Source organism: Cylas formicarius, unplaced genomic scaffold, assembly GCF_029955315.1.
Source record: "Cylas formicarius isolate icCylForm1 unplaced genomic scaffold, icCylForm1.1 PGA_scaffold_7__23_contigs__length_41026272, whole genome shotgun sequence".
Taxonomy (NCBI): domain Eukaryota; kingdom Metazoa; phylum Arthropoda; class Insecta; order Coleoptera; family Brentidae; genus Cylas; species Cylas formicarius.
In genome coordinates, this window is record NW_026844352.1 from 40,055,384 (window position 1) to 40,079,376 (window position 23,993).

At 35.9% G+C, this 23,993-nt stretch overlaps 2 protein-coding genes across 3 annotated transcripts; one reads left to right on the plus strand and one right to left on the minus strand.

The window, feature by feature from the left end:
• Positions 1-166: 166 nt before the first annotated feature.
• Positions 167-11,178, plus strand: LOC132705472 (myogenesis-regulating glycosidase-like). The gene is made up of 12 exons (XM_060676061.1): positions 167-452; positions 508-645; positions 4,528-4,979; positions 5,918-6,005; positions 6,063-6,217; positions 7,981-8,131; positions 8,190-8,377; positions 9,256-9,368; positions 9,668-9,787; positions 9,836-9,974; positions 10,025-10,190; positions 10,961-11,178. Exons 1-12 carry the CDS (start codon positions 449-451, stop codon positions 11,143-11,145), a joined length of 1,899 nt encoding a protein of 632 aa, XP_060532044.1. The 5' UTR covers positions 167-448; the 3' UTR covers positions 11,146-11,178.
• A 4,430-nt stretch (positions 11,179-15,608) lies between these two features.
• On the minus strand, positions 15,609-23,980 carry LOC132705022 (uncharacterized). 2 transcript variants are annotated; one of them, XM_060675427.1, is made up of 4 exons: positions 23,669-23,980; positions 20,305-20,391; positions 15,843-15,887; positions 15,609-15,790 (listed from the first exon to the last, which is right to left on the minus strand). In XM_060675427.1, the coding sequence occupies exons 1-4, from the start codon at positions 23,889-23,891 to the stop codon at positions 15,681-15,683; spliced, it is 465 nt and encodes a 154-aa protein (XP_060531410.1). In that variant the 5' UTR covers positions 23,892-23,980; the 3' UTR covers positions 15,609-15,680. The 2 variants fall into 2 exon arrangements, with proteins under 2 accessions (XP_060531410.1, XP_060531411.1); XM_060675428.1 differs by lacking the exon at positions 20,305-20,391.
• Positions 23,981-23,993: the final 13 nt, after the last annotated feature.

Here is a 23,993-nt window from a genome sequence, read left to right on the forward strand (position 1 = left end):
TATTGTTAAAAACCTTGAACAAGTTGCAAGGGATATATAAAAAACGAATAACCATCGGACATCCGTTTTTTTTTTAGTTTAAAAGATAAAGATAACTAAAATGATGTCATTATAAATGGGGATAATTCAGACTATAACATACAAGCATATTTTTGACATTCTTCGCATTTCAAAAAATGGCGAACTGGCCGAACGGGTGGAATTTTCGGGATTTAAAACAAACACACTGTTTGAACTTATTTCTGCATCTTGATATATATATCTAACACTTGTTTTGGAATGTTTTACTTGTAGCAAACCGTAATCAATTTTGGAGTGTTCTGATTCCAATCGTTAAGATAACAAAATTAAAATTTACAAAAACAAGTACTCAAAGTTTCGAAAAATGTGAAAAAAGCTACGCTCGCTTTATCATTCTCGATTTGGTTGGTCCTAGAAACGGATTGAAATGCGTAAGTGCCTGGCATACGTTCCCCAGCAATTCTTGAAACTTTGTCTCGATTTCAGGATACTCAGGCACTATAATTAGTCTCCTGCTGGTGACTTTTTATGATGTTTCCTGTATATTGTTGAAAGATTTAACGGGGGACGTCACTTTATCAGCGCAACCGACGGCAAATGGCATTAACGTTGCGCTCATAAGACGTAAGTGTAAGAATTGTTTATCGGCTATTTCAGAAGAGTGTAGAATAATGAAGTGGACGTAGAAAACTCGACGGGCATTAAAAAAAAACACAAGCAAATCGTCAGAGTTTCAAAATGAATTTCAGGACTTGAAATACAGTGAAAACTCCCTATAGCGAGACTCTGTATAACGCAAAACTCTTTATTATGAACAAAATCTGTACTATTAAGTCCCCATACAAAGCTATGAATTAATTCACTCTGTATAATGAATTTCCCACCGGGCACAGTAAGGAAAGTAGGCCGCCTTGTAGTTAATAGAGTCTCTGTTCATAGATATAAGAAAGTGACTAACTGATACCAATTGGGCAAGCTGTAAGAATGAAATATGGCCGATCAGGTCCGTACTTGGCTTAGAATTTAATTATTTGGGGTTTTGTTAGGAAAGATACTAAACAATATATATTTATTTATGTATGTATTTATGTTTCAATCTAAAATAAAATTACAAATTATTTTTATGACATACTTCAATTACTTAAAATTATGCACATAATATAGCAGTATCGCTATCGCTATCATCACCTGTTCTAATTATTATTTGCAATATGGATACAAGATTGTTCTGCTTTTTCTATATGTTTAACAGAATTTGCCTAACTTTGTGGAGGAATGTTAAAAACTTCGGTTTCTATAAGTTTGAGCACATTGGAATTAACACGGGGAAAACATTGTTACGACGAATGGCAGATTTCAGTTGGTGCCAAACATGTTCAATGGGATTAAATATACAGTGGTAAGGTGGAAGTCTTAAAACTGTATACCCTAGATTTTTTGCATAATTATCACAGACGTATTCCTTTGGTAGGTTCAAGCTTTGTAGAACCTCAATTAAATACTTTTTGGTATAACCGTCGTGAAAATAAATGTTGTTATTATACATGTAGTTTTGGATTGTTGCTTGTGTCACATGAGGAAGGGGTTTTAGTCAACTGTCTACTGTGATAACTTGCATTGTCCATTACAATTACGCTATTAGGAGGAATGTTTGGAACTAGTTGGTTTTTGAACCAACTTTCCAATTAATCAGCGGTGGTGTCTTCATGGCAATCCAGAGAAGAATCTTTAATATGTTCCGCTGACAGAGAAAGTCCATTTGGAATCCAACCATCTTTAGAGCGAGCAAGCGTTTTACACTTATCAGTTAAGTCAACCCAACCCTTTTCCGGGGTATCATAAGTCTCGAACCAGGTTTCCTCGTATAACTGGTATATTTTACGACGTATTATATCTTGATCACTTACATCTACACTCGAGGAAATGTCAGCATCGCTCCTTTTTTTCCTCGCTGAAATGGGTTTATTCACAATTTTCCGTACAGTTGACCACAATTTTACCTGAATTTAAATTACGAAACTTTTGGTAATAATATTGTTGCATTGTATCTTAATGAGCACCCTTGGATAATCCCATTCAAAAGCAATTGGTCACTTTCTTATATCTATAAACAGACCATACCTTTTCAGACTTTCATATCCTAATAAACAAATTACCGAAAACCTGGTCGTCCTAAGTGTTTTACTCGCAATAAGCGATTATGTTATAAAAGTACACCATTGCTTCAATCAATTCTAATTTGAGTTGGTGAATACGACGAGCATGGCGAGCAAGCGAAAAATTTTATCTATAGATGATAAATTTGCTTCAATTAGGGAGATAGGACGGGGAAAAAATAAAAGTGATGTGGGACTTCGATACGGACTTACACCGTCGAGTGTGTCCACGATTTGGAAGTGCAACGAAAAAATCATTCTGGCTGAAGCGGCAGGCAGTTCTAGTAAAAAACTAAGAAAGCCCAAATTTGAAGATTTGGATCGGGCAATGTTGCAGTGGTTCCGACAACAACGTCTTAAAAATGTACCACTCTCCAGACCTATGGTAAGACTAAAAGGAGAAAAGTTTGCTGAACAGCTTGGCATTATCGATTTCAAGGCTTCGGAAAGATGGTTCAAACAGAGACATGGTGTAAATTCTGGAAAGGTAAGTGGAGAAGCACGTGATGTCCACAGAAACGTCACTAACGATTGGCTGGAGAAGACGTGGCCAAAACTATCAGAAAAGTATCCTGCTGACGACATTTTTATTGCTGACACGAAACTGACGTCAGATAAAACTCTTAAATTTCGAAGCGATAGCAGACTTGACAGAGGAAGCCATATTACAACAAGCAAGAAACGGTGAGGAAGAGCACCAAGAGGAAGAAGGAGATGAAGAAGTTGATCTGGGACCACCACCAACCATTCAACAAGCGCGATATTCAGTTAAGCTGCTAGGGAAATTTTTTATGTATCATGGGAAGATGTTCCTCTCGAAGAAATGGTGAAAATATAAGCCAAACTACGAGATGCGTATTGGCATACTAATAAAATTCAAAAGAAAATTACCGATTATTTGACGCATTAAATGTAGTTCGTGAATATTTATATAAAATGTTCCTAAGTAGATGTTAAAATATGTATATAAAATAATTAAATATTACAGTACACATATGCGTATTGTTCAAATAGTCGATTGATTTTTGACATCATTCTAGGTGAGTTTTCCATTTCTAATATTGGAATAGAATAAATAGAAGATCAAGAATAAGAAGGAGTATCTTCAATTTCATTAATTAAAATTCGTCTTAACTATCAATGAAAGTCAGCTGTTAAGATAAGTTAAATAATTTAAGTCGTTGAAAAAAACCCATGTTTATATTTTGTCTGTTCTCTGTTCGCCGTTAAGAAAGTAGGTACTGGAAATTTTCTCAGTCGAGGTATCGATACTGCGAATAAAATTGATAGTCAATGTGTGGCTCAACCCTACAGTTAACCAAAGTATCCTATCTGGTGGTACCATCGATCGCTGAATCGTTGATTCGAATGTAATGATTATTATTATTATTATTAAAGAAATAATAAATTATCACCTGCTAATAAATGGTATGAAGCCAGTGCCGGTACTTAGGGAGCGAAATAAAACTCCTCCGATCTTAACGCGCTTTACTGGTTGCCTACTAGACGTAGCGGTAACCAACGAAGAAGATCGCATACCGGCTGACGTTTGAATAAATATCCTGTCGGTCAGGTCAATATTATTCAATATTATTTACTTCGCAAAGATTGATTATAATAATAAACAGCCGTATGTAAGTAAGCAATTTTGATTTTAAGTGACAGTGAAGCTTCTAGAATAATTACCAATTCATTACAGTTCGAACAACAGCAAAACAATAATAACGTGAAAGGAGTCTTTTCGATATCCTGCCGCTAAACCAATATTTATTCATCCGAACACAGAGGAAAAGGATAACATTCGCAACGTAAAATCCCTATCTGTAAGTAACGACTGATTTATCTTCCCAGAGAGAATTTGAAGGAAGGTACCAAAAGCACTAGAATGAATTTGTCACGAGAACCATGATTTAATTAATAAAACCCAAATACACCTTTCTTTCTTCTTCTTTATCTACTTTACTTTACATTACTTTTTCTTTACTTTACTTTCTTACTTTACTTTACTTTATTGGAAATATGACCTTAGGTCGCAAACGCGATTTTTAATTTTTAAAACCCCCCAAACCCCCCGGTTCCGTATGGGAACTAAACTCTATACTTGTGTCGAGTTTAAACTCGATAGCTTTAAATTTCGGCCGCTTTTCGGGTTTCGAACAGAAGAAAATCACCAGCTCGAACCTTTCCGAAGTTATTCGCGTTAATATGAGCGTCTACAGAGAACAGACAAACAGACAAAATATCGAAAAGTAATAATAGGAGTTGAGTATTTAATAGTTTTATACAGCTACGACTAGTAGGTTCACGCTCTGAGCCTCGCAGAAAGTTTTAAATCTAATTTTCACTTTAGAGGAACGGAATAGATTGGTCGGCACCATCGGCAGTGGTAAAAACTTCAGCGGCATCGATTGCGTCGGTGAAAGTTCTTGCAAAGTCGGCGAGTCCAGGCTCGACATATTACCAGTCGACGATGGCTTCGAGATCCGTTGGGAGGCGGTCGATTTGGACGAAGAATTTAGGGACTGCTTCGCTCTCGGCAGCGAGTCCGTCAGCTGGTACGGCGGGCCGGAAATTGCGACTCAGGAATGGCCGATAGAGAAATTGACATTGAGCGACGACGACCCCTACGTTTTGAGGAAGGACGACAACTTTGCTGTACCGGAACGGTACTGGCTGAATTCCAACGGAGGTTACGTGTTCGTAGACGATCGGGTTCCCCTGTTCGTGGACCAGAACAACAGGGAGAAGGACACGGTGTGCTTCGTGGCCAAGATTGCAGGGCCGTACATCAATCGACTAAGGGTCAGTCGAAATCGCCAAATGTCTACTTAAAACGTCACTTTCAGGGTCGCACATTTTTGATCAAATTCCAGTCCAAATCGACTTTTCCGTCACATATCGTCACATCTAATCGGCAAATGTTATGTAAAATATGCATAGATCAACTTAAAAAACTCACTTTCTGGGTCATACAGTGATATATCTTTACCTGTTTCTATCAGAATATAATCAACGTAGCCTTTGCCTTCCTTCGCCATATCGATCGGATTCGGATAAAAAATATGCAGATATCAACTTTTCTTGTCGATTTCTGATCAAATTCTAGTGAAAATAGGCGTTTCCACCACTTATTGCACCAATAACTGCATCAAAATCGGATTTTGAGAGGCATATTTAACTGAGAACTATATAAAATATGCAGAGATCTACTTGAAAACTAATTTTCTAGAACATAAAGTGACCATTCCTTGTCGATTTGTGATCAAATTCTAGTGAAATTAAGCGTTTTCACCACCAAAACTGCATCAAACCTGCAGATATCAACCTAAAACCTCACTTTCTGGTTCACATCGTAACCTTTCCTTGTCCATATCGATCGGATTCTAGTCAAAATCGGATTTTGAGCGGCATATTTTACTGAAAACTATAAAAAAATATGCAGATATCAATTCGAAAACTAACTTTCTGAGCCGTACAGTGACCTTTCCTTGTCGATCTCTGATGAGATTCTAGTGAAAATCGGCGTTTCCACCACTTACTGTACCAAAAACTGCATCAAACCCGAGGATATCATCTTAAAACCTGATTTTCTGGGTCAAATACCATCGATTTCGATCAGATTGCGGTCAAAATCGGCATCTCCACCGTTTACTGTAAAAAAAATCATAAAAAACATAATTTGAAGCGTTTTTTTTTCAAAAATCTGTAGTTCCCGATAAAGTATTAACTCATTCGATTAGGTATTACACTCGTACAAGATCGTTGCATTGGACAACGCCAAGGTGGCCCATGTGCACGCAGTGAATAACTACTTGGGGAAGCCCACGGGTAATTGATTAGGTTACTTTGCGTACATTCTGACGTTTATTCGTCCAATACTCGAAGGGATCCCCAACGTGAACATGATTCGGGAACCCATATGGACTACGTGGGCCAAATTTAAGAAGGAAATCAACGAAGATATGGTCAGGTCTTTCGTCCAGGACATCCTCGATCATGGTTTTAATAAGGGTCAGATCGAAATCGACGAAGACTGGGAGGTAAAGTCTGTTCATAGATATAAGAAAGTGACTAACTGATACCGATGAAGGAAAGACCCGGGCAAGCTGTACGAATGAAATATGGCCGAACAGGTCCGTACTTTGCTTAGAATTTAATTATTTGGGGTTTTCTTAGGAAATATACTAAACAATATTTATTTATTTATGTATGTATTTATGTTTAAATCTAAAATAAAGTTCACTATAGATCACTATAGCTGCCATCGCCTGTTCTAATTATTATTTGTTCTATATTATTTGCAATATGGATATACGATTTTTCTATATGTTTAACAGAATTTGCCCAACTTTGTGGAGGGATGTTAAAAACTTCGGTTTCTATAAGTTTGAGGACATTGGAGTTAATACGGGAAAAACATTGTTACGACGAATGACAGATTTCAGTTGGTGCCATACATGTTCAATGGGCTTAAATATTCAGTGGTAAGGTGGAAGTCTTAAAACTGTATGCCCTAGATTTTTTGCATAATTATCACAGACGTATTCCTTTTTTAGGTTCAAGCTTTGTAGAACCTCAATTAATTGCTTTTTGGTATAATCTTCGTGAAAATAAATGTCTTTATTGTACATGTAATTTTGGATTGTTGCTTTTGTGTCACATGAGGAAGGGGTTTTAGTCAACTGTCTACTGTGATAACTTGCATTGTCCATTACAATGACGCTATTAGGAGAAATGTTTGGAACTAGTTTGTTTTTAAACCAACTTTCAAATAAATCAGCGGTGGTGTCTTCATGGTAATCCAGAGAAGAATCTTTAATAATTTTCGCAGACAGAGAAAGTCCATTTGGAATCCAACCATCTTTCGAGCCTGCATGCAAAATAGTTATTCTTTAACCTCTTTTTGATGGCACATTTGTTTTACACTTATCAGTTGAGTCAACCCAACCCATTTCCGGGGTATCATAAGAGTCGAACCAGGTTTCATCCAAGTAAATAATTGTTGTTCTCTGTAAATCCTAATTTTTTCTAGATATTCCAGTCGCCATTTCCGAATTCTAAAAGATTCCATTAAAACTTGCCTTTGGTCGATACACTTCCATAAGGTTGTTCTGCCACATTTAACATCGGTTTAATCTTAATTAGGATATCTAATGTAGGCACGCTTTGTTCCTCGTATAACTGGTAAATTTTACGCCGTATTGTATCTTGATCACTTTCATCTACACTCGAGAAAATGACAGCATCGCTTCTATTTTTCCTCTCTGAAATGGGTTTATTCGCAATTTTCCATACAGTTGATGTAATTTTCGTCAATGTGGCCGTTTCTTCTAAAGATGCTTGCTTGGTGGCACCACGTTCAATGAGAGTTAAATAAACATTGTTTATTATAACTTCTTTAGTCTCAATAGAATAGTGTTTTCTACATTTGGGCGGGAGCAGCTCCTGAGATACACTAGACTAGCACATATTTATTTTGCATAATTCGCACACGATTCGACACACGCTGTATTACACACGAAATAAGAATGATTACTAACAAACTTAAACTAAATAGTATACCAAACCAAAGAATATGAAACACAGGTCGGTATAAAATTATTTTCTATGACGGACCACAATTTTATCTGAATTTAAATTCCGAAACTTTAGGTAATAATCTTATTGCATTGTATGTTAATGACCACCCTTGGATAATCCCATTCAAAAGCAATTGGTCACTTTCTTATATCTATGAACAGACCATACCTTAAAATCACCTCAGTATCAAATAGTTTTATAAAAAACTTATTGTGTTTCAAAGACCTGCTTCGGTACGCACGTGTTTAAACCGGACAAGTTCGGACACATCGGAGATCTCGTGGCGGAAATCAAGAAAAACTTCCGCGTGACGGTGTGGATCATACCTTTCGTCAATAACTGCGAGGGCATCGCGGAAGAAGGCAAAGAGAAAGGTCAGAGTTTGAAATTTTGCCGGTTAGTAACCGGGAGAACCGCGATGTCACGTTCAAGGTTATTTCGTGAGGAACACGACCGGAAGCTACTCGACGATCTGGTGGGAGAGCGACGACGCTTTGCAGATAGACTTTACCAATCCGGCGGCGGCCGAATGGTACGCCGAAAAGGTCAGGCGTTTAAGGACCGACCCCGGGATCGACAGTTTCAAGTTCGACGCCGGCGAAACCGACTACGGACCCCAGGTTCGTATTGTATTTTTTTTTATAAAGATTTTTCGACAATAATAATAATAATAATTTCTTTATTTTGAACATAAATTTTACAAATGAATAGCGAGAAGTAAGTAAACAAATGTTAAAAAAATGGCGAAGTTCAGATGAGAAACTCGCAGGAGTAACTCCCTTACCCACTTGAAACTTAAACTAGGCCAAGAAGTGTACCTATAGAAAGAGTTGTGCGTAGAAGTGATACTTCTGTGATTAGATCCTTATATAAAGAACTCACCGGCGGTGTCCCACAGGGAACCATACTGGGACCTTTATTATTTATAATATTTATTAATGATATATCTAATTCTTTCCAAGACAATTACGTTGCCTTATATGCAGATAATTCTGCTGTGGCAGTGCCATCTCGATGTCTGGAAGATCTCACGTTCTTGGCCATTAGGGCAGTAAGTGGTATTGTGAGCGTAAAGGCATTTGTTCGAACGGGACAAAGATTGAGATGATGTTGTTTTCGCATAGGGATTTGAACAAGAGCTTATTATATAGTATTTGGGTTTATTCATAGACAGTAATTTGTCCTGGACTTCATATTAAACAAAATGGCTATACATACTTTTGTTATTTTGTTAATAAAACGCAAAACAAATGTGCGCAATCAAATTTTTAGAGTAATAAACAGTAGGCAAATTTAATCGCGGGATCGGTTGTAAAAGCACTATATTTCTGGTCCAAGCATACAAATCTTCTGGATTCCTCCTGCGTCTTTTGTTTAGAAATCAACAATATATAAGCAGGTACTGAGTCAGTATCTGTTAAGGTCTGAAGAAGTCAACCGAAGGAATCCAGAATATTCCTAAATAGAGACATAATATTTTTGAAAACTCCATTTTCAGCCTTCCGTTTATGAGAACGTCGACCAAGAACTCGTGCCTAACATCCTATCGCAAAGTTACTTGAACACGGTCACTCAGTTCGGAGATCTGATAGAGCTTCGATCCGCCTTCAGGTAATTGAGTATAAGCATATTTCTCTTCTCTCCAAATGTTAAACTCCTTAAAAAACACTACCAGTTTCCAAACTTCAGTTTAGGTTAGTTAAGTTTGTCTTATGGCAGAAAAAATGAACTCCTCCTCTCATAATTCGTTAAATTTAACTTGGGTCGGTATCATTTCAGTCACTACTTTTTCAACAATCTTCTGATACATTCGAAAACTCTAGCTCAAACATATCTTACGGGGTAATAAATGTGTCTTAGAATATATGCGTAATGGGGAGAAATGAAACATACCATTTGCGTGGTTTCAGAACCCAGAACCTGCCGGTGTTCCTGAGAATGATCGACAAGGACTCAGTGTGGACGATAGATAACGGCCTCCAGTCCTTGATCACCACTCTTTTGCAGCTTAATCTTAACGGATATTCGAAGTAAGTTAACTAAATAAACAAATAAATGACTGAGGCATGTTACTTAAGTATCTTGCCGGACATGATCGGCGGTAACGGGTACCGCACCCAGCCGACACTCGAGCTGATCGTTCGATGGACCCAAGCCACGGTGTTTATGCCCGCGATGCAATTCAGCTTCTTGCCGTGGGATTTCCAAACCACCGAGGTACGGAACAAAAGTAACAAAATTTCGTTGATAAGTAGTTCGAGTTTTAGGAGTACAACGCCACCGAAATTATTCGCACCATGATCGATTTGCACGCAGAGTACACCGAAGAAATAGTCAAAGCCCTGAACGGGAGCGTTAACGAGGGAGTACCCGCCAACCGTCCCATATGGTGGGTCGATCCGGAAGATCGGGTAGCTCAACAAAATTTTGACGGTATGCCTTTCTTTTTTTAAATATACGTAAGCGAGTATCTACGTACGAGATTGTCGTTGGTGCAGATCGATTCGGCGTCGAAAAAAACCCACTTTTATTTTTTGTCCGTTCTCTGTTCTCCGAGTCTGTTCTCCGTAGCGCACATCCGGGCAGTTTTTGAAGTCGGATAACGTTCGAACGGTAGGAACTAGGGGCTTCAAATTTTCCTCCGTACTAATACCAGGCGATGCGCAGCAGCTAACAAAATATAGAGCCGATCACGCATCGACGGCTATTTTGTCGGCTATTTTTGTTTTCCGCTAGGAAAGTTGCTACGCAGTAAGAACCTACATAAACCGGTCGGGATTGAAAGTTGCCAAGTATTTTAAAAAAGAGTTGAATTTTTTTTTTTGCAGCCAAAAAATTTCTTGAACCGGAAGACGTGCGAGGTTCGGTGCAATTACTCGAAGAAATAGTCTAGTCCAAAATATACAGGGTGTCCCAGTGATTTTTTTTTTCAATAACTGACAGACAGCTAAAGAAATCTATAGCGATCTGATTTTTTTTGCTAAACATAAGCAACACAGTCCTTTCAGGACTCCCTATCAACCATCTACGAAATCTCTGTTCTCTGTTCTCCGTTGTCTGTGTTCCGTAACAAACCTTCGAGGAGTATAAAAAGTCGGTTCATTCTTCGTTTTATTTCGTTGTTTTCTTAGAAAATGTGCATCATTGTGTAGGTATAATATTGACTCCAATACTCCACTTTTTTGTTGTCTTCTATGCCGTAGAGTATATGCTCGGGGACAACATACTTGTGGCGCCCATAGTGACCGAAGGAGCATTGTCCAGGGAAGTGTACCTTCCGAAGGGTACATGGAAGGATGGCAACGACGCAAGCGTAGTATACGAAGGTCCCAAGAGTATCGTTTACGACGCTCCCATCGAAATCCTGCCGTATTTCATCAAACAGTAATTTTTGTAATTTGGTTTAATAAATTTGCCGATTTCAATTAAATACAGAATTTTATTCCAACTATTCAAGCCACCATTCGCGTTTTTTATTTTTGTTATTGCTTACGAATAATTTTATGTATTGTAATCATCGACTTATTATTCCAATGTTATCATGGAGTTTTTTGTTTAAAGTACGTGCCTAATTGTCTGATATATTGCGTAACATTGTTCAGTGTATTAGTTTTCGGGTTCATTTTTTCAAAACAACATGAATGAATTCACTGACATGACCGTCAAAATTCAAGGCGTGCGGTAAAATCTCCGAAAACATCCGATTGTTTCCAAACCCGTGCGGTAAAATCCCGGAAATGTCCGAAGTGGCTCGGATCCGTGGAAAACGAAACTGACGTGGAAAAGTGACGCTTCCCGCACGCTAGAACAATACTTAAAACGTTAAAGCAATAAATGCACTATATTTTTGGTCGTACAATACGCGGCGATCAGTCCGATCGACACGACCGGGATCCTAGGTCGCAATCCGAGAGATAACGATAGGTCGTGTGTCGAGCTCTTATCGGCGAATTTTTTCCCAGTTTTAGCGACGTCCGCGACGAGCACAAATGAATTTTTTCGTAGCTACCGCGTTGACGATCGTCCTTTTATCGTGCACGTACAGCGACGTAAATGGTGGATACGTCGTGTCGAGCCAGTTCCTCTATCAGATCCACCAGAAAGCGAACACGACGGGGGTCAGGATATCAGGTCGCAGGATGATCAGCGTGAAAAGCAACAAATGCGCGTCCAGTCAAATTTACAACACGCTTCTCAGAAGATGCCTGACCTTATATTAAAAGCACCTCGCGTGAGTCACTGTTATTAGTCCGAGAGCTGGCGGGATTTTTTTTTTAAATAACCGCTACAATATAATGTCAGAAAACGCCTTCATCTTCCTCACGGATTACCTTAATTTTTTTTATACTTTATATTTCTGAGATTTGTGTTTGTGTTTGTCTTTTGTTTTGATATTACAACCAAAAGTAATACCGACGTGTCAATTCAAACCTTTGGCAACTTAGGAGGAAGTTGTATTTACTGCCAGCTCTCGGACTATATTGTTATTGTCCTTGCCCGTAGAATGTAATCCGGTTTTCCCGCAGCGATGAAGAAGTGAGTCCGTTTGACCTCCAGCTTGCTCCAATTATTTATAAACATTTAATCGCAACGGATAAGTAAATGAGTGACGACTGTTAACTAGACAAGATGCGTTACGCGAAATTGTTGATTATCTTGGTGGCGATCGGTGTGGCTGGAGGCGACGTCATAGACAAAATCAAAAAGGCTTATAACGTTGCGTACGACGAGGTGCATTGCGGGTTTCACAAGGTAAAGGAGTTCGTTTCTCATCATCAGCACGAACGTGGGGAAGATCCTTGTTTGAACAAGCCCTACGTGACCGGCACGACTACCACAACGGAAAGGGCGAGGGTCGAACCCATCGAACGGTTGGGTGAGTAGTATCGATGGTTCCTCAAAGCTTGTAGTATACTTCAACCAGAAATATAGTGCTTTTACAACTCCAAAACCGCAACCCAAGTAGACCCTTACCCGTCACTATTCCAGGACGGTCCTAGGAAGCTATATACAAGTATGTTTTCAATCTTCTTCGCCGAGCAATTCTTGAAAGTATCAATCGCTTAAAATAGCCAGTGAAAACAGCCTCGCTTAGTCATAAATACGTACTTACTGGAAGGATCACAGTCAGATACCTCCGTAATATATACGAACATATTGCAATTTAGATACGTATAAATTGATGTTCGTCACATCTGTCGGGATTGGTTTTACCACGGTCATGCGGAAGTCCGCGCTTTAAGAAACGTCAAAGCAATAAATGCACTATATTTTTGGTCGTATTATAATTGGGACGATTTTCAGATAATCCCACCACACAAGCGACGCAGTACGGTTGGCAGTCTCAGTGAGAGCTTCGCGCGCTGGCTGTGCCAAAGATCAGTGTATTTCTTATGAGTTACATTATACGTAATAATAAATAAATAAAAATAAATAAATAATAATAAAAATGCATTTTTTATTTCGTTGCCAAAGTCTTATGAAAAGAATAGAATAGAATTTATAAAAATAAATTATATAAAGAGTGTATAAATTATATAAAACAGTGTATAATACATAAAAACAGGACAGTGTATATCACAAAGAACAAGACGTTTATTTACGAGTAAAAGCAGTGCCTTTTAGGAAAGGTTAAGATGTTTTTTTTTAATTTTCTATTACTTAGAACTTTCACGTTAACTGGTAATTTATTGTACAAGTTTAAGTTTAGTGATTTTTTTTTGACTTTTTGATGAAGTAGCTTGTCACGTTAGAAAATCGATGAAATCGAATTTTCGAAAGTATCTGCGCTGGTATAAAAATTTTATATCTCAGTAACGGTAAGTCTTATGGGATAGCCGTTGGTACAGGAATGATCACCGTCGAAAAAAAAATTTTTGTCTGTTTGACCGTTCTTCGTTCTCGTCTTTTGGTTTTTCTTGAATCACTTTCGAACCATTGGAGTTACAATGCCTCCTTTTTAACCCTCCGCGAGGCACATAAGTTTGTAAGAAATGGATCTGATCCGACATAGGTATCCATCTTTTTTTCACTATTTTCGACTGTTTTTTGGCCCTTGCTATGAAACACGATAAGTGTCGGAAATTTCAAGCAATCGACTTCTTATTTGGCACATAAATGCAGCTTTGCCCCGTAAAGAAATCTATTGAAAATAGGGGTTCTGGGGGGTCGGGAAGTATTTAAAAAAAAATAAATATCGCGTGTGCAATTGTCTACGAAAACGACCATTTTTCGAAAACCGTTTACAAGACCGAAAAAATTCTTGAACCAGAAGACGTAGAGGAAACGACTTCATAAACTTTTATTCTTGACAATTTTTCAAAAATAAATAGGGTGTGCCTATTATTGTAAATCATCAATAATTTTAAATCTGTGTTTTAGGTGTTAGTTTCTTTTACATGACGGTATAGCCCGTATAGTCAGCTTAAACTTTTGTATTTACGGTTTTTAAGTATTGTACAGGGTGTTCGCGATATTCCGTGCAATATTAAAAAACTTAATAAGTGCTCCGCGATCACGTCATTTAATATTACCACGTATTGCATCGTTTCGGATACCAGGAAACTAAGGAGATCCAGGGCTGTATCCTCTATTTCGAACATTGTTGGAATTATATACAGGGTGCGTCGTTTGTGGGCAAAAAATTCTAATAGATCGTAGAAATTTCCGCTTTTGTGGGTGAATTATTCGCGATACATGAAAAACTTTAAAAGATGTGATAATTTGATATGAACAGTATCGTAAACTGTGTCGGGGGAGAGTTTAAGGTTTCGTCTATAATACGGGGGTCGCAGGATATTTGAAAAAATCTAATTTTAAATTGCAATTCCAGTACAAATTTTAATATTTACCAAAGGGTGCCGTAACTTTGAAGTTAGACGAGATGTGAAGGACACTTTATACAGGGTGTATTCACAATCAAATTACATCGATTTTGCGAAAGTTCCATAGTGGTCCGCAGGAGCACGATACAAAAAAATGCGTCCCTCTAGGACAAGGATCCGCGAAGCGCCTACTTTTTGAAATAAAAAGGTGATTCGCGCTATTCGCGACGAACTTGCCCCGCTCAACGACGATTTTTCGAAAGCAATCTTGTTATTTCTAGTTAAATAGCCATGGTAAGAGGAGTTCTGACTGAAGCATGTTTTTGTGTGATAATAAATATAGCAGACAAGGAAGTGGCCCAATTTCCAACTTCTTAAAAATTGGTTGACCATGCTCCAAATAACCTGCACCGGCAATCAAACGAACAACTTTCTTTTGGAGTTTAAATGCCTGGCCTGCTGTGGCAAAATTGCCCCAGGGAACTATGCCATCCGCTCAACATTATCAACATTGTGCATAAGTTCATTAGAGTCTTTGCCAGTCTTTGGGAAGAGAAAATAATACCATTCATTTATGTAAATAGTGTACAGTAGCGGACCCAAGACGGAGCCCTGAGGCACGTCACTGCTCACAACCCTCAACTCCGATATATTATTGTTAAAGACGACACACTGGATAAGATCCTGAGGGTCACCATGGACACCATATCTGCCAAGCTTCTCCAGAAGAGAGAGAGAGAGAAAAAATTACTTTTTTTTTCTGCTTTTTAATGGGGAAAAAAATGCTGTAAGAACTCAAAGCTAACTAACTAACAAACTTACAAGTACAAGTGACCTTACGATTTGAGCACACCTCGTATATACTATAAAAATTTCAAGTATCTACAAATATTCCTTACGGTCCATCTCAGGCAAGACCTACTTGATGCACTATATTTTTGGTCGTACAATACCAAACTTGTCTGACGTCATTTTCAGGGAAACTACGACGTTCCGACCCAACGCTATGCAAAAAAAAACAAAGATACATACATGATACGTTTGTAATTCACATTATCATATTTTGCAAAGGCGGGAAATATAAACTGCGCAGCCAAAACTAAGGAGAGTTTTGGTAAACCTTCACACATTTCGAGTGGATTCTCTTCAATTCTCCTTTGCAGGGCACGTTGGTCAAAAACCTGCCACCCAGCGTAATGTTCTGTACATCTTCAAAGTGCAATCGTTAATATTTTGCAAAAATTTTGAATGTGTCGCTTACCTGTATTATTATTCTCCACCATTTCTACGTCGCCTAACGAACCACCTGCAAAAAAACAATTAGTTACAAACGGTACGCTATATTGTCTAGCGGAAACGCCAAACGGATTGTCAGATACTAAACGATCAATGTTGCCAATTATAAAGCCAACCTGAAGAATTCAAATATGTAACCTACCCAAAAAAAATTTTAAAAATTGGTAAAATTGCAATGATTATTATGAAAAAATTATTACATTAGGCGGTATTTAAATTTAGCAGCACACTACAGATTGATAATATCTGGCACTTTATGTTGCGCAGTATTGTTTTGGTGAAGAAAATAGATATAGATATTACTTAGTCCCTCAACATCTTTCTTTTGGTTGAGACTATTCCCACATCAGTTAATCTCCAAAAACTTACGTTTAAAGGGTTTTTTTCATTACTAAGCACTTTAGGTTTCAACTTACAATCACTTTTGTGAAGTGTGAACGATGTAAACCAAATCACAAGAGCACTTTTGTAGGGATGGTGTAGCATCTTTAAGATTAGAGTAAAAATATTTGAGAGGGTTTAAGTTATCTTTAAAGATTTTAATGAGAGCAGGAGACAGCTTATCCATATATTGCAATTTGTCAGTGGTGCTATTACAAAAAGGAATCCTAATAAATTAATTTGACGACTCTGTTTTAGTTTCTTTCATCTATTCATATTAAATTTAGTTACTTGAAAACCATGCACAAACTGATGTGCCAGTAACAGTTTTTTGTTTTTTTTTTCTCTGAACTTGCTTTATTTCCATTAACTTTTACATATTTAAAAATTTTGTGTCATGGTTAATTTTTGGGTATTATCTCTTATCTCTTATATTAGAAATAAGAGAAAAAATTATATTATTTTATATATTATATATTTATTCTATCATAAAAATCGTAAAATCATCAAAATAAAAAAAAATCATAAAAAAATAATAAACATACACATAAATGATTCCTCATTCCAAAATAAGTAAAAATTGTAGTCAATAAAACTAAAGATATATTCTAAAGTAAATCGCACGATAATTATTAATTTTAGTATATACGAATAGATATAAAAATTAATTGTAACTATCTAATCTAAGAAGCAAGACATCTTCCAATAAATTTTCTTATAAATTCGACTTTTAACTATTTAAAATCGTATAATTTGTTTTGCAAATTATACGATTCATTTGATGATTTTTCTTTTTTAAGATATTGAAGGAATATATTCTTTTTGTTTAAAAAATTGCTCTATTTCATCTTCTGTTGAATTTGACCCTAGAGATGACTTTTGAACGAAGTTGTTCCCTTCATTTATATTTTTTAGAGCATTCCATGCATACGAGCTGTAGTTTTTAGCTATGTCAATTTGTGAAGTAGATAAAACTACTTTGAATCTTGAACACTGCGTCACTAATTATATCGCGTTGTTGGTCTTCTAACAAACTCACCGCTGTAATGAGCGCGGTAAAGTAGTGGGAAAGAGAAGTGGGAAGGGCCAACGTGACCCTTGCATCCGGTTAAAACCGGTAACCGAAACCATATATTTCGTTTTCAATTATGAACTAAAAATAAAAATTTCGTTTCTTAGTCCCTGCCTTTGACTCGCACTAAAAAAACGCTCATATCCGCATCCATCGAAACAGAAATTCTTAACGAGATTTTTTCGAAACACGTACCTTTTCGCAGCACTTCGAGTTCGGCGGAAGTGTAGATTTTGTCATCGCAATAGCACACGGTTTGCGTCAGAATCAACGCCAGCGAAACGAAACAAAACGCGATCGCCATTTTTCCGCTTCAGCGACGAAACTTATCGTTCCTCTTATTGCGACGCCTGGGGGTTATCACGCGACGCACAGCTTCAACAACAGCGGCAATTTCGATGTTTAACCGCATTTACATGTTGTTGATGTTAATTCGTGGGCGTGGATTAAAATCACTCGATTTTTTTGTTCATTCGGACTTGAAAGTTGTTTTACCACATTCGTATGGTGTTTTTACCGCTGAAACGATTTTTGAAAAGATAATTGTTGATTGAAAGTCTTTTTTACAGCTTTTTTATACAGTTTTCCCAACCTATAAAGATGGTAAGTAGGGTTGGGGGTGTGTTATTTTTAAAAGTTCTCTGTTATAATCTGACGGAAAGGAAACATTATTAACTGAAGACTTGAAGTTAGCATCAAATCCCAGATTGCTTTCGAAATCTTGTCGGTGGCCAGTTTCATGCCAGCAAAATCGATCGAAACTCGCCCTTGATACAGTTGGCAATAGTGTTCAAACCAAACTAACCCGACTTCAACAGTTTTTCATTCACAGCCAATAATTTTCTCAGAAAAACGGAATATTTCAGGATATATTTAATTTTCACAGGCAAGAATGTTCGAAGTAGCGGTATAGGTTATACTTGTTTTCTGAAGTACAGTCGAAACTCTATACAGCGAAATTGAAGAGTTATAGGCACTTGAAAAATAACAATACAATATAAATACAATATAAACATCTTCCCGATGATACATAAAAAAATTCTCTAGCAGCTTAACTGAATATAGGACTTGTTGAATGGTTGGTGGTGGTCCCAGATCAACTTCTTCTTCCCCTTGGTGCTCTTCCTCACCCTTTCTTGCTTGTTGTAATATGGCTTCCTCTGTCAAGTATGCTGTTGTAGGCAAATCCTGATCTGTCACCATAAAATGTTGCAACTCCTCACTTGTAAACGTAATTGTTGTTTGAAACTGCTTTATTCCCACTTGCTTAGTGGCTGATCATCTTTCAAGTCCCGTTCGAATTCTGTCTCGGTAATAAGTCCTGCATGACGATAGGAGTGTTAACGGAAAATTTGTCTTCGGACTCGATCATTTCCATTAAAATGTTCTTCCTGTATCGATCCTTAAGGATTTTTATTACGCTCTGGTCCATAGGCCGTAATACACTTGTTGTTTTGGCTGGAAGAGATGTGAATTCAATATTCCGTAGATTTGGAATATGGGGATGCGCATGGCAGTTATCTAAGAGAAGAAATATTTTCCTCCCCAGCTTCAGCAGTTTTTCGTTCACAGCCAATAATTTCCTCAAAACATTTCAGGATCTTTCAATTTTCACACTGCCTGTATATAAGTCAAAGAATGTTCGTGAAGTACATCGCAATAGTAAATGACGTCATCGCGTTTAGATTTTCGTATAACTATAGCTCTTGATGTGACTTATAATACCGTTTAAACGGGTTAGTAATATTATTTATGAGTACTCTGGAAAAGAAGATTTTTCAGGGTCTTTTAAATTTTTTGAAAAATATTTTATGGACTTGTATATATAATCTTATATATATATATATATATATATATATATATATATATATATATATATATATATATATATATATATATATATATATATATATATATATATATATATATATATATATATATATATATATATATATATATATATATATATATATATATATATATATATATATACACGAAATATAAACCCAGATATTTATATATCAAAAGGTAACTAGAGATCATTATAGAACAATATATAAAAGATTTACTCCTACTTTACTCACAATGATGTCCAAGTTCAAAATTTTCTTAAGGAATTGGATAGGGAACGGCGGAACTATGGATTGGCCAGCCAACAGCCCCGACTTAACTTTAATGGATTTTTTCTTCGCACGTGCACAGAACTCCTTGCAATAATGAGAGTGTATGAGAAATGTGTTCAGGATTTGTCAAAAACGAGTGGACTAAAATATAAAGTAATAAGAGATTCTATTAAGCACATATTTAATGTACAGGGTGTTCCATTTAAAAAAATATGATGTGGGCTCATATGTCCGAGAATTGATAGTGGAAAAAAACGTGGCTACTAACCCCACATTTTTTTTGTTTACCTCGATATCTCTAAAAAAAAAGTTACAGCCAATTAAAATGTTTTCAAGCAGAGTACATTATCGAAAAGATGTCTGAAATAAAAGTTATAGCCCTGTATCTTCCACGTCTCATGGTTATGCAATTTTGCTGATCGGGTTTAAAGTTTTCGAGAAAATATTGTTTTTCAAAATGACCCAAAAAAAAATTTTCAAAAATATTTGCCGATATTTGGATGCAATCATGTAAACAAAATGATCGTAGAATAAAATTTCATACCAGTAAAAAAGCTTAAATAACCGCGTTCAATAAAATAAAGCTAGTCAAAGTTTTTCTTTTTAATAGGCCATCTAGTCGTTTTATCTGTTTTGTTTTCTCTTGCTTTAGGCCTATCTCGAAAATCTGGATTCACAACGATCTCCGAGAACTATAAAACTCATGATAAAAAACGCCAACGAAGATATCCAAAATTAAGGAGGCGCAAATGTTTATTTGCTTATATTTATTCATACAACATCGCGGCAAATCGAATCGATCAAAACTTGGCCCTCTTCGCAATTCGATTTAACATTTACAAGGTGTTTACCTCCTCCGGGAGGTACAGTGGCGTACGTCGATTGTCCGCCACCTCTGATGTCAATTTCCGGAACTTCCGAGGTACTTCCGACAACGTCTGCAAACAGATCACATACACAACAAGTTTACTTTTCAGTTTTGAAATTCCTTTCTACTTATTCGAAAGCCCTGATAGTTTTCCAAACATTTTTTTCTTGTTTTCCTGCCTTTCTCTCACATTTTAAATTCAAATACTAACGGACTATGCCTCACAAACTTAAATTACAAGTCAATCATAACAAAAAATAAAAAATAAAATGGGGCAAATAGATGGAAACGCGTGACGGAACAATTTCGTTGACATGGGTTTTGTTCTTTTTATCATAAGATTAATTTTATTTTTTGCCTCTCATTATGTTTATATCAGCAGTTGTCTTCTCATCCTTATTAATTGTCGGAATCCGGTCTCTAAACCAAACTAATATACTTATTTATTAATTATATAAGATGAGTAGTTGCTAGAAAAATTAATATGCAAATTTATATGCTTCATTTTACCAATTAATATGTTTATAATCTTTTATTTTAATAATATCTATACACTAACTTAATTATTTCAATCACCAAATAATTTAAAATAATTAAATTTATTTTTTAAATTATATTTTATTTATTTCAATCAATACTAATTTTTATATACTATGTTTAATAATAATTTATGAAAATAGACGCTTTAATTTTTCAAAGAAACTTCCAAGTAATACACAAATTTTGTTATTCGACTAAATAGTTGTATATTTGCTTTATTGTCACTTTCTTCAAGAGAAAATAGTCGAATAAAGTTCGCCAAGGTCATCAATATGCTTATTAAAGTGCCTTACAGTTGTAAAACATTTTTAAAGGCTTCGTGTCAAACGATATTTACAAATCTATTGATGCTTAAGCTAAATTTATTTTATAACTCTTTTATAATTACTTTGTTGGGGTGCAGGATATCATAATAAAAATAAAACTTTGTTCTTTGTAATAGGTTTATAACAAGATTTTATAGTTGTTATTTAATAACAGTATTTAACTATTATATTTAATGAAGCTTGTTATAAAACAAATGAAACAGCTAATGAAATAAAAAGCGCCTTAAAATGGCAATTTGATCTTAAAAGACATTTTTATATAGTTTTATTAACAATAAGTGACGCAGAAAGTTCCAGAGTCCCAAAGCAGCAAAAATATTCACGCGACTGCCTAAATTCGTGAAAACAAATGACTAAACAAAAAGGCAATAATTTTTAAACAAACTATAATTTGGTACCTAGAACGTTAAAAATACTTGACATTTTGGCAACACTGTAGCTGCTGAAATAGGAGTGGTCAAATTATATATCAGAATTGTGTTATAAAACTAATTTCAAATCCAGTTTAATTTTATATCTATGACGTAAGGGATGAAAATGGTTTAATTAAAATCGCCATGTTTTACATTGTTGAAATCGAAATGAACTTCGCATTTGGCATACAGCGAATTTTTAAAAATAATAAACATTAATTTTTTCAACAAATATGTATGTATAATTGAACGTAAGTTATTATATACTCATTCAATTTCGGCGAATGAACATTTTTGTCGGCATTGTTCTCGCAAAATCGAAATGTTACTTATAAAATAATTTTTGTACGTTTTATAAAATTGTAAACATTGTTATAAAATTTTTCTATTTTAAAACTTACCCGTTATTTTTACAATAAAAAAGTTCTTACATAGTAAGGTACACCGTTTGCCAAATAAAACGATCCACTATACTGGAAACTCATAGGAGATGGAAAAAAAGTTTCGTGCAAACGTTTCTTGGACTCTCCTGGAGATTTCTAATATTTTTGTTGATGCCGGGTATCCCCAAAGTGTCCCCCGCGACATCAACTTTGTTATTTTGAATGCAACACACTGTATATTTCGACATTTTGGAATCCTTGGTTAAAATTAAGTTAAAGTTAAGAAATTCCTATTCGAATTTGGCATAGTTTAGCTAGAAATTGAGGTTATGTGTTTTCTTTTTCATAATTTAATTGCCCCATATAAAATTGTGTTGTGACGCTACTGATCTTGGTATAGCAACGAAACTTAAACCACAGACTAGGAGATGATGATGCACAGATGCGCCTCAGCTTATACAGGGTGTCCCAAATAGGTGGTGGCGTATTGGCGAATTTAATTAACAAAGTCTCAAAATTTTCAAATGGAACATTCTATATTTTTATTCAGATATCAATTCTAGGACAAAAAACAAGGTAAGTTGGGAATTTTTTAAATAGCAAAAATACAATACTCCAGATATACGAATAAAACCTATTGCTAACAATACAGGGTGTCCGTGGAAATTTTGAAAAAAATCGACTCTATACCACATACTTTAACAGATTTAGTAAAACAATATAATAAAAAATAAAAAAATGTCTAGCTTGATAGAAAATAATTAATAACAAAAAAAGTTTATAGGTAAACCAAAAACTATGATTTAGTTAAAATACAAATAAAATATATACTAAAAAAACAACTACGACATTTTAAATAGAAATATGAAAAAAAAATGTGATGTCATAGCCAACTACATGTTTAAATATTTTGATATTTGTTTGTTGTTTTCATGCCAGATGAAACGATCCTTTTAAGAGGAACATTTTAAACTAAGTTTTATGGACCGAATTAACGAAATCTTTTTAGTTAACTTTTTTTTAATAGATTAATTTATTCAAATTTGTTACCTTGGTTAGTTAGCCAATAAACTTTCTTCTTTAAATGTGAATTTTTGTTAAATCTGTATTGTTCGCAATAGGTTTTATTCGTATATCTGGAGTATTATATCTTTAAAAGAAGTAGGATCATGTCTTTGCTATTTAAAAAGTACCTAATATTTCCAACGAGTGACCAAATGTTGACTTAAACCTGGAATATCTCAAAAAGGAACAAAAATTTTTTGCATTAGAATTGATATCTGAATAAAAATATAGTGTGTTCCATTTGAAAATCTTGAGAATTCGTTAATTGAATTCGCGAAAACGGCACCACCTATTTGGGACACCCTGTATAAGTCGAGCCGAATCTGTCAAACTGGTTGAGTAGTGCATCATCTCCTTAGCATGTGATTAAATTTTCGTTGCAATACCTTCATCAGTAGCGTCACAACACAATTTTATATGGGGCCATAAAAATATGAAAAAAAAACACACATAACCTCAATTTCTGCTTAAACTATGCAAAATTTGAATGGGAATTTCTCAATAAAGTGACCTTTATTTTAACCAAGGATTGCAATACAATGCAAAGTCATGATTGCTGAGTTTAATTACCTATTAGAACTCGAATAAACGAATTGGGACAGCACGCTGATTTTCCTCACCTAGAGAGTTGGAACCGTTCGAATCTGGCACTTTATGGTCGTCGGTAGAAAGACAAGGATCTCCGTGTTTGTGATCGTGCTGAACTATGGCGTTTCCTAGCTTGTGTAATCCGCATTTCGTCTTGCCCACCGCATTCTTTACAAGATTCATCAGTCCTGTCGGTTGCACATCGCTGACGAAACACCACACAATTAAACCGAAAAGGAACGTCGCCTTTCTCATTTCTCACGATGTTGACGAAAAGTTTTGACGAATGTCGATTTCTTCGGGTACCGGGAACCGCTCAAGTTGCAGTCGACACGTTTGCTTATAAAAACTTATCTG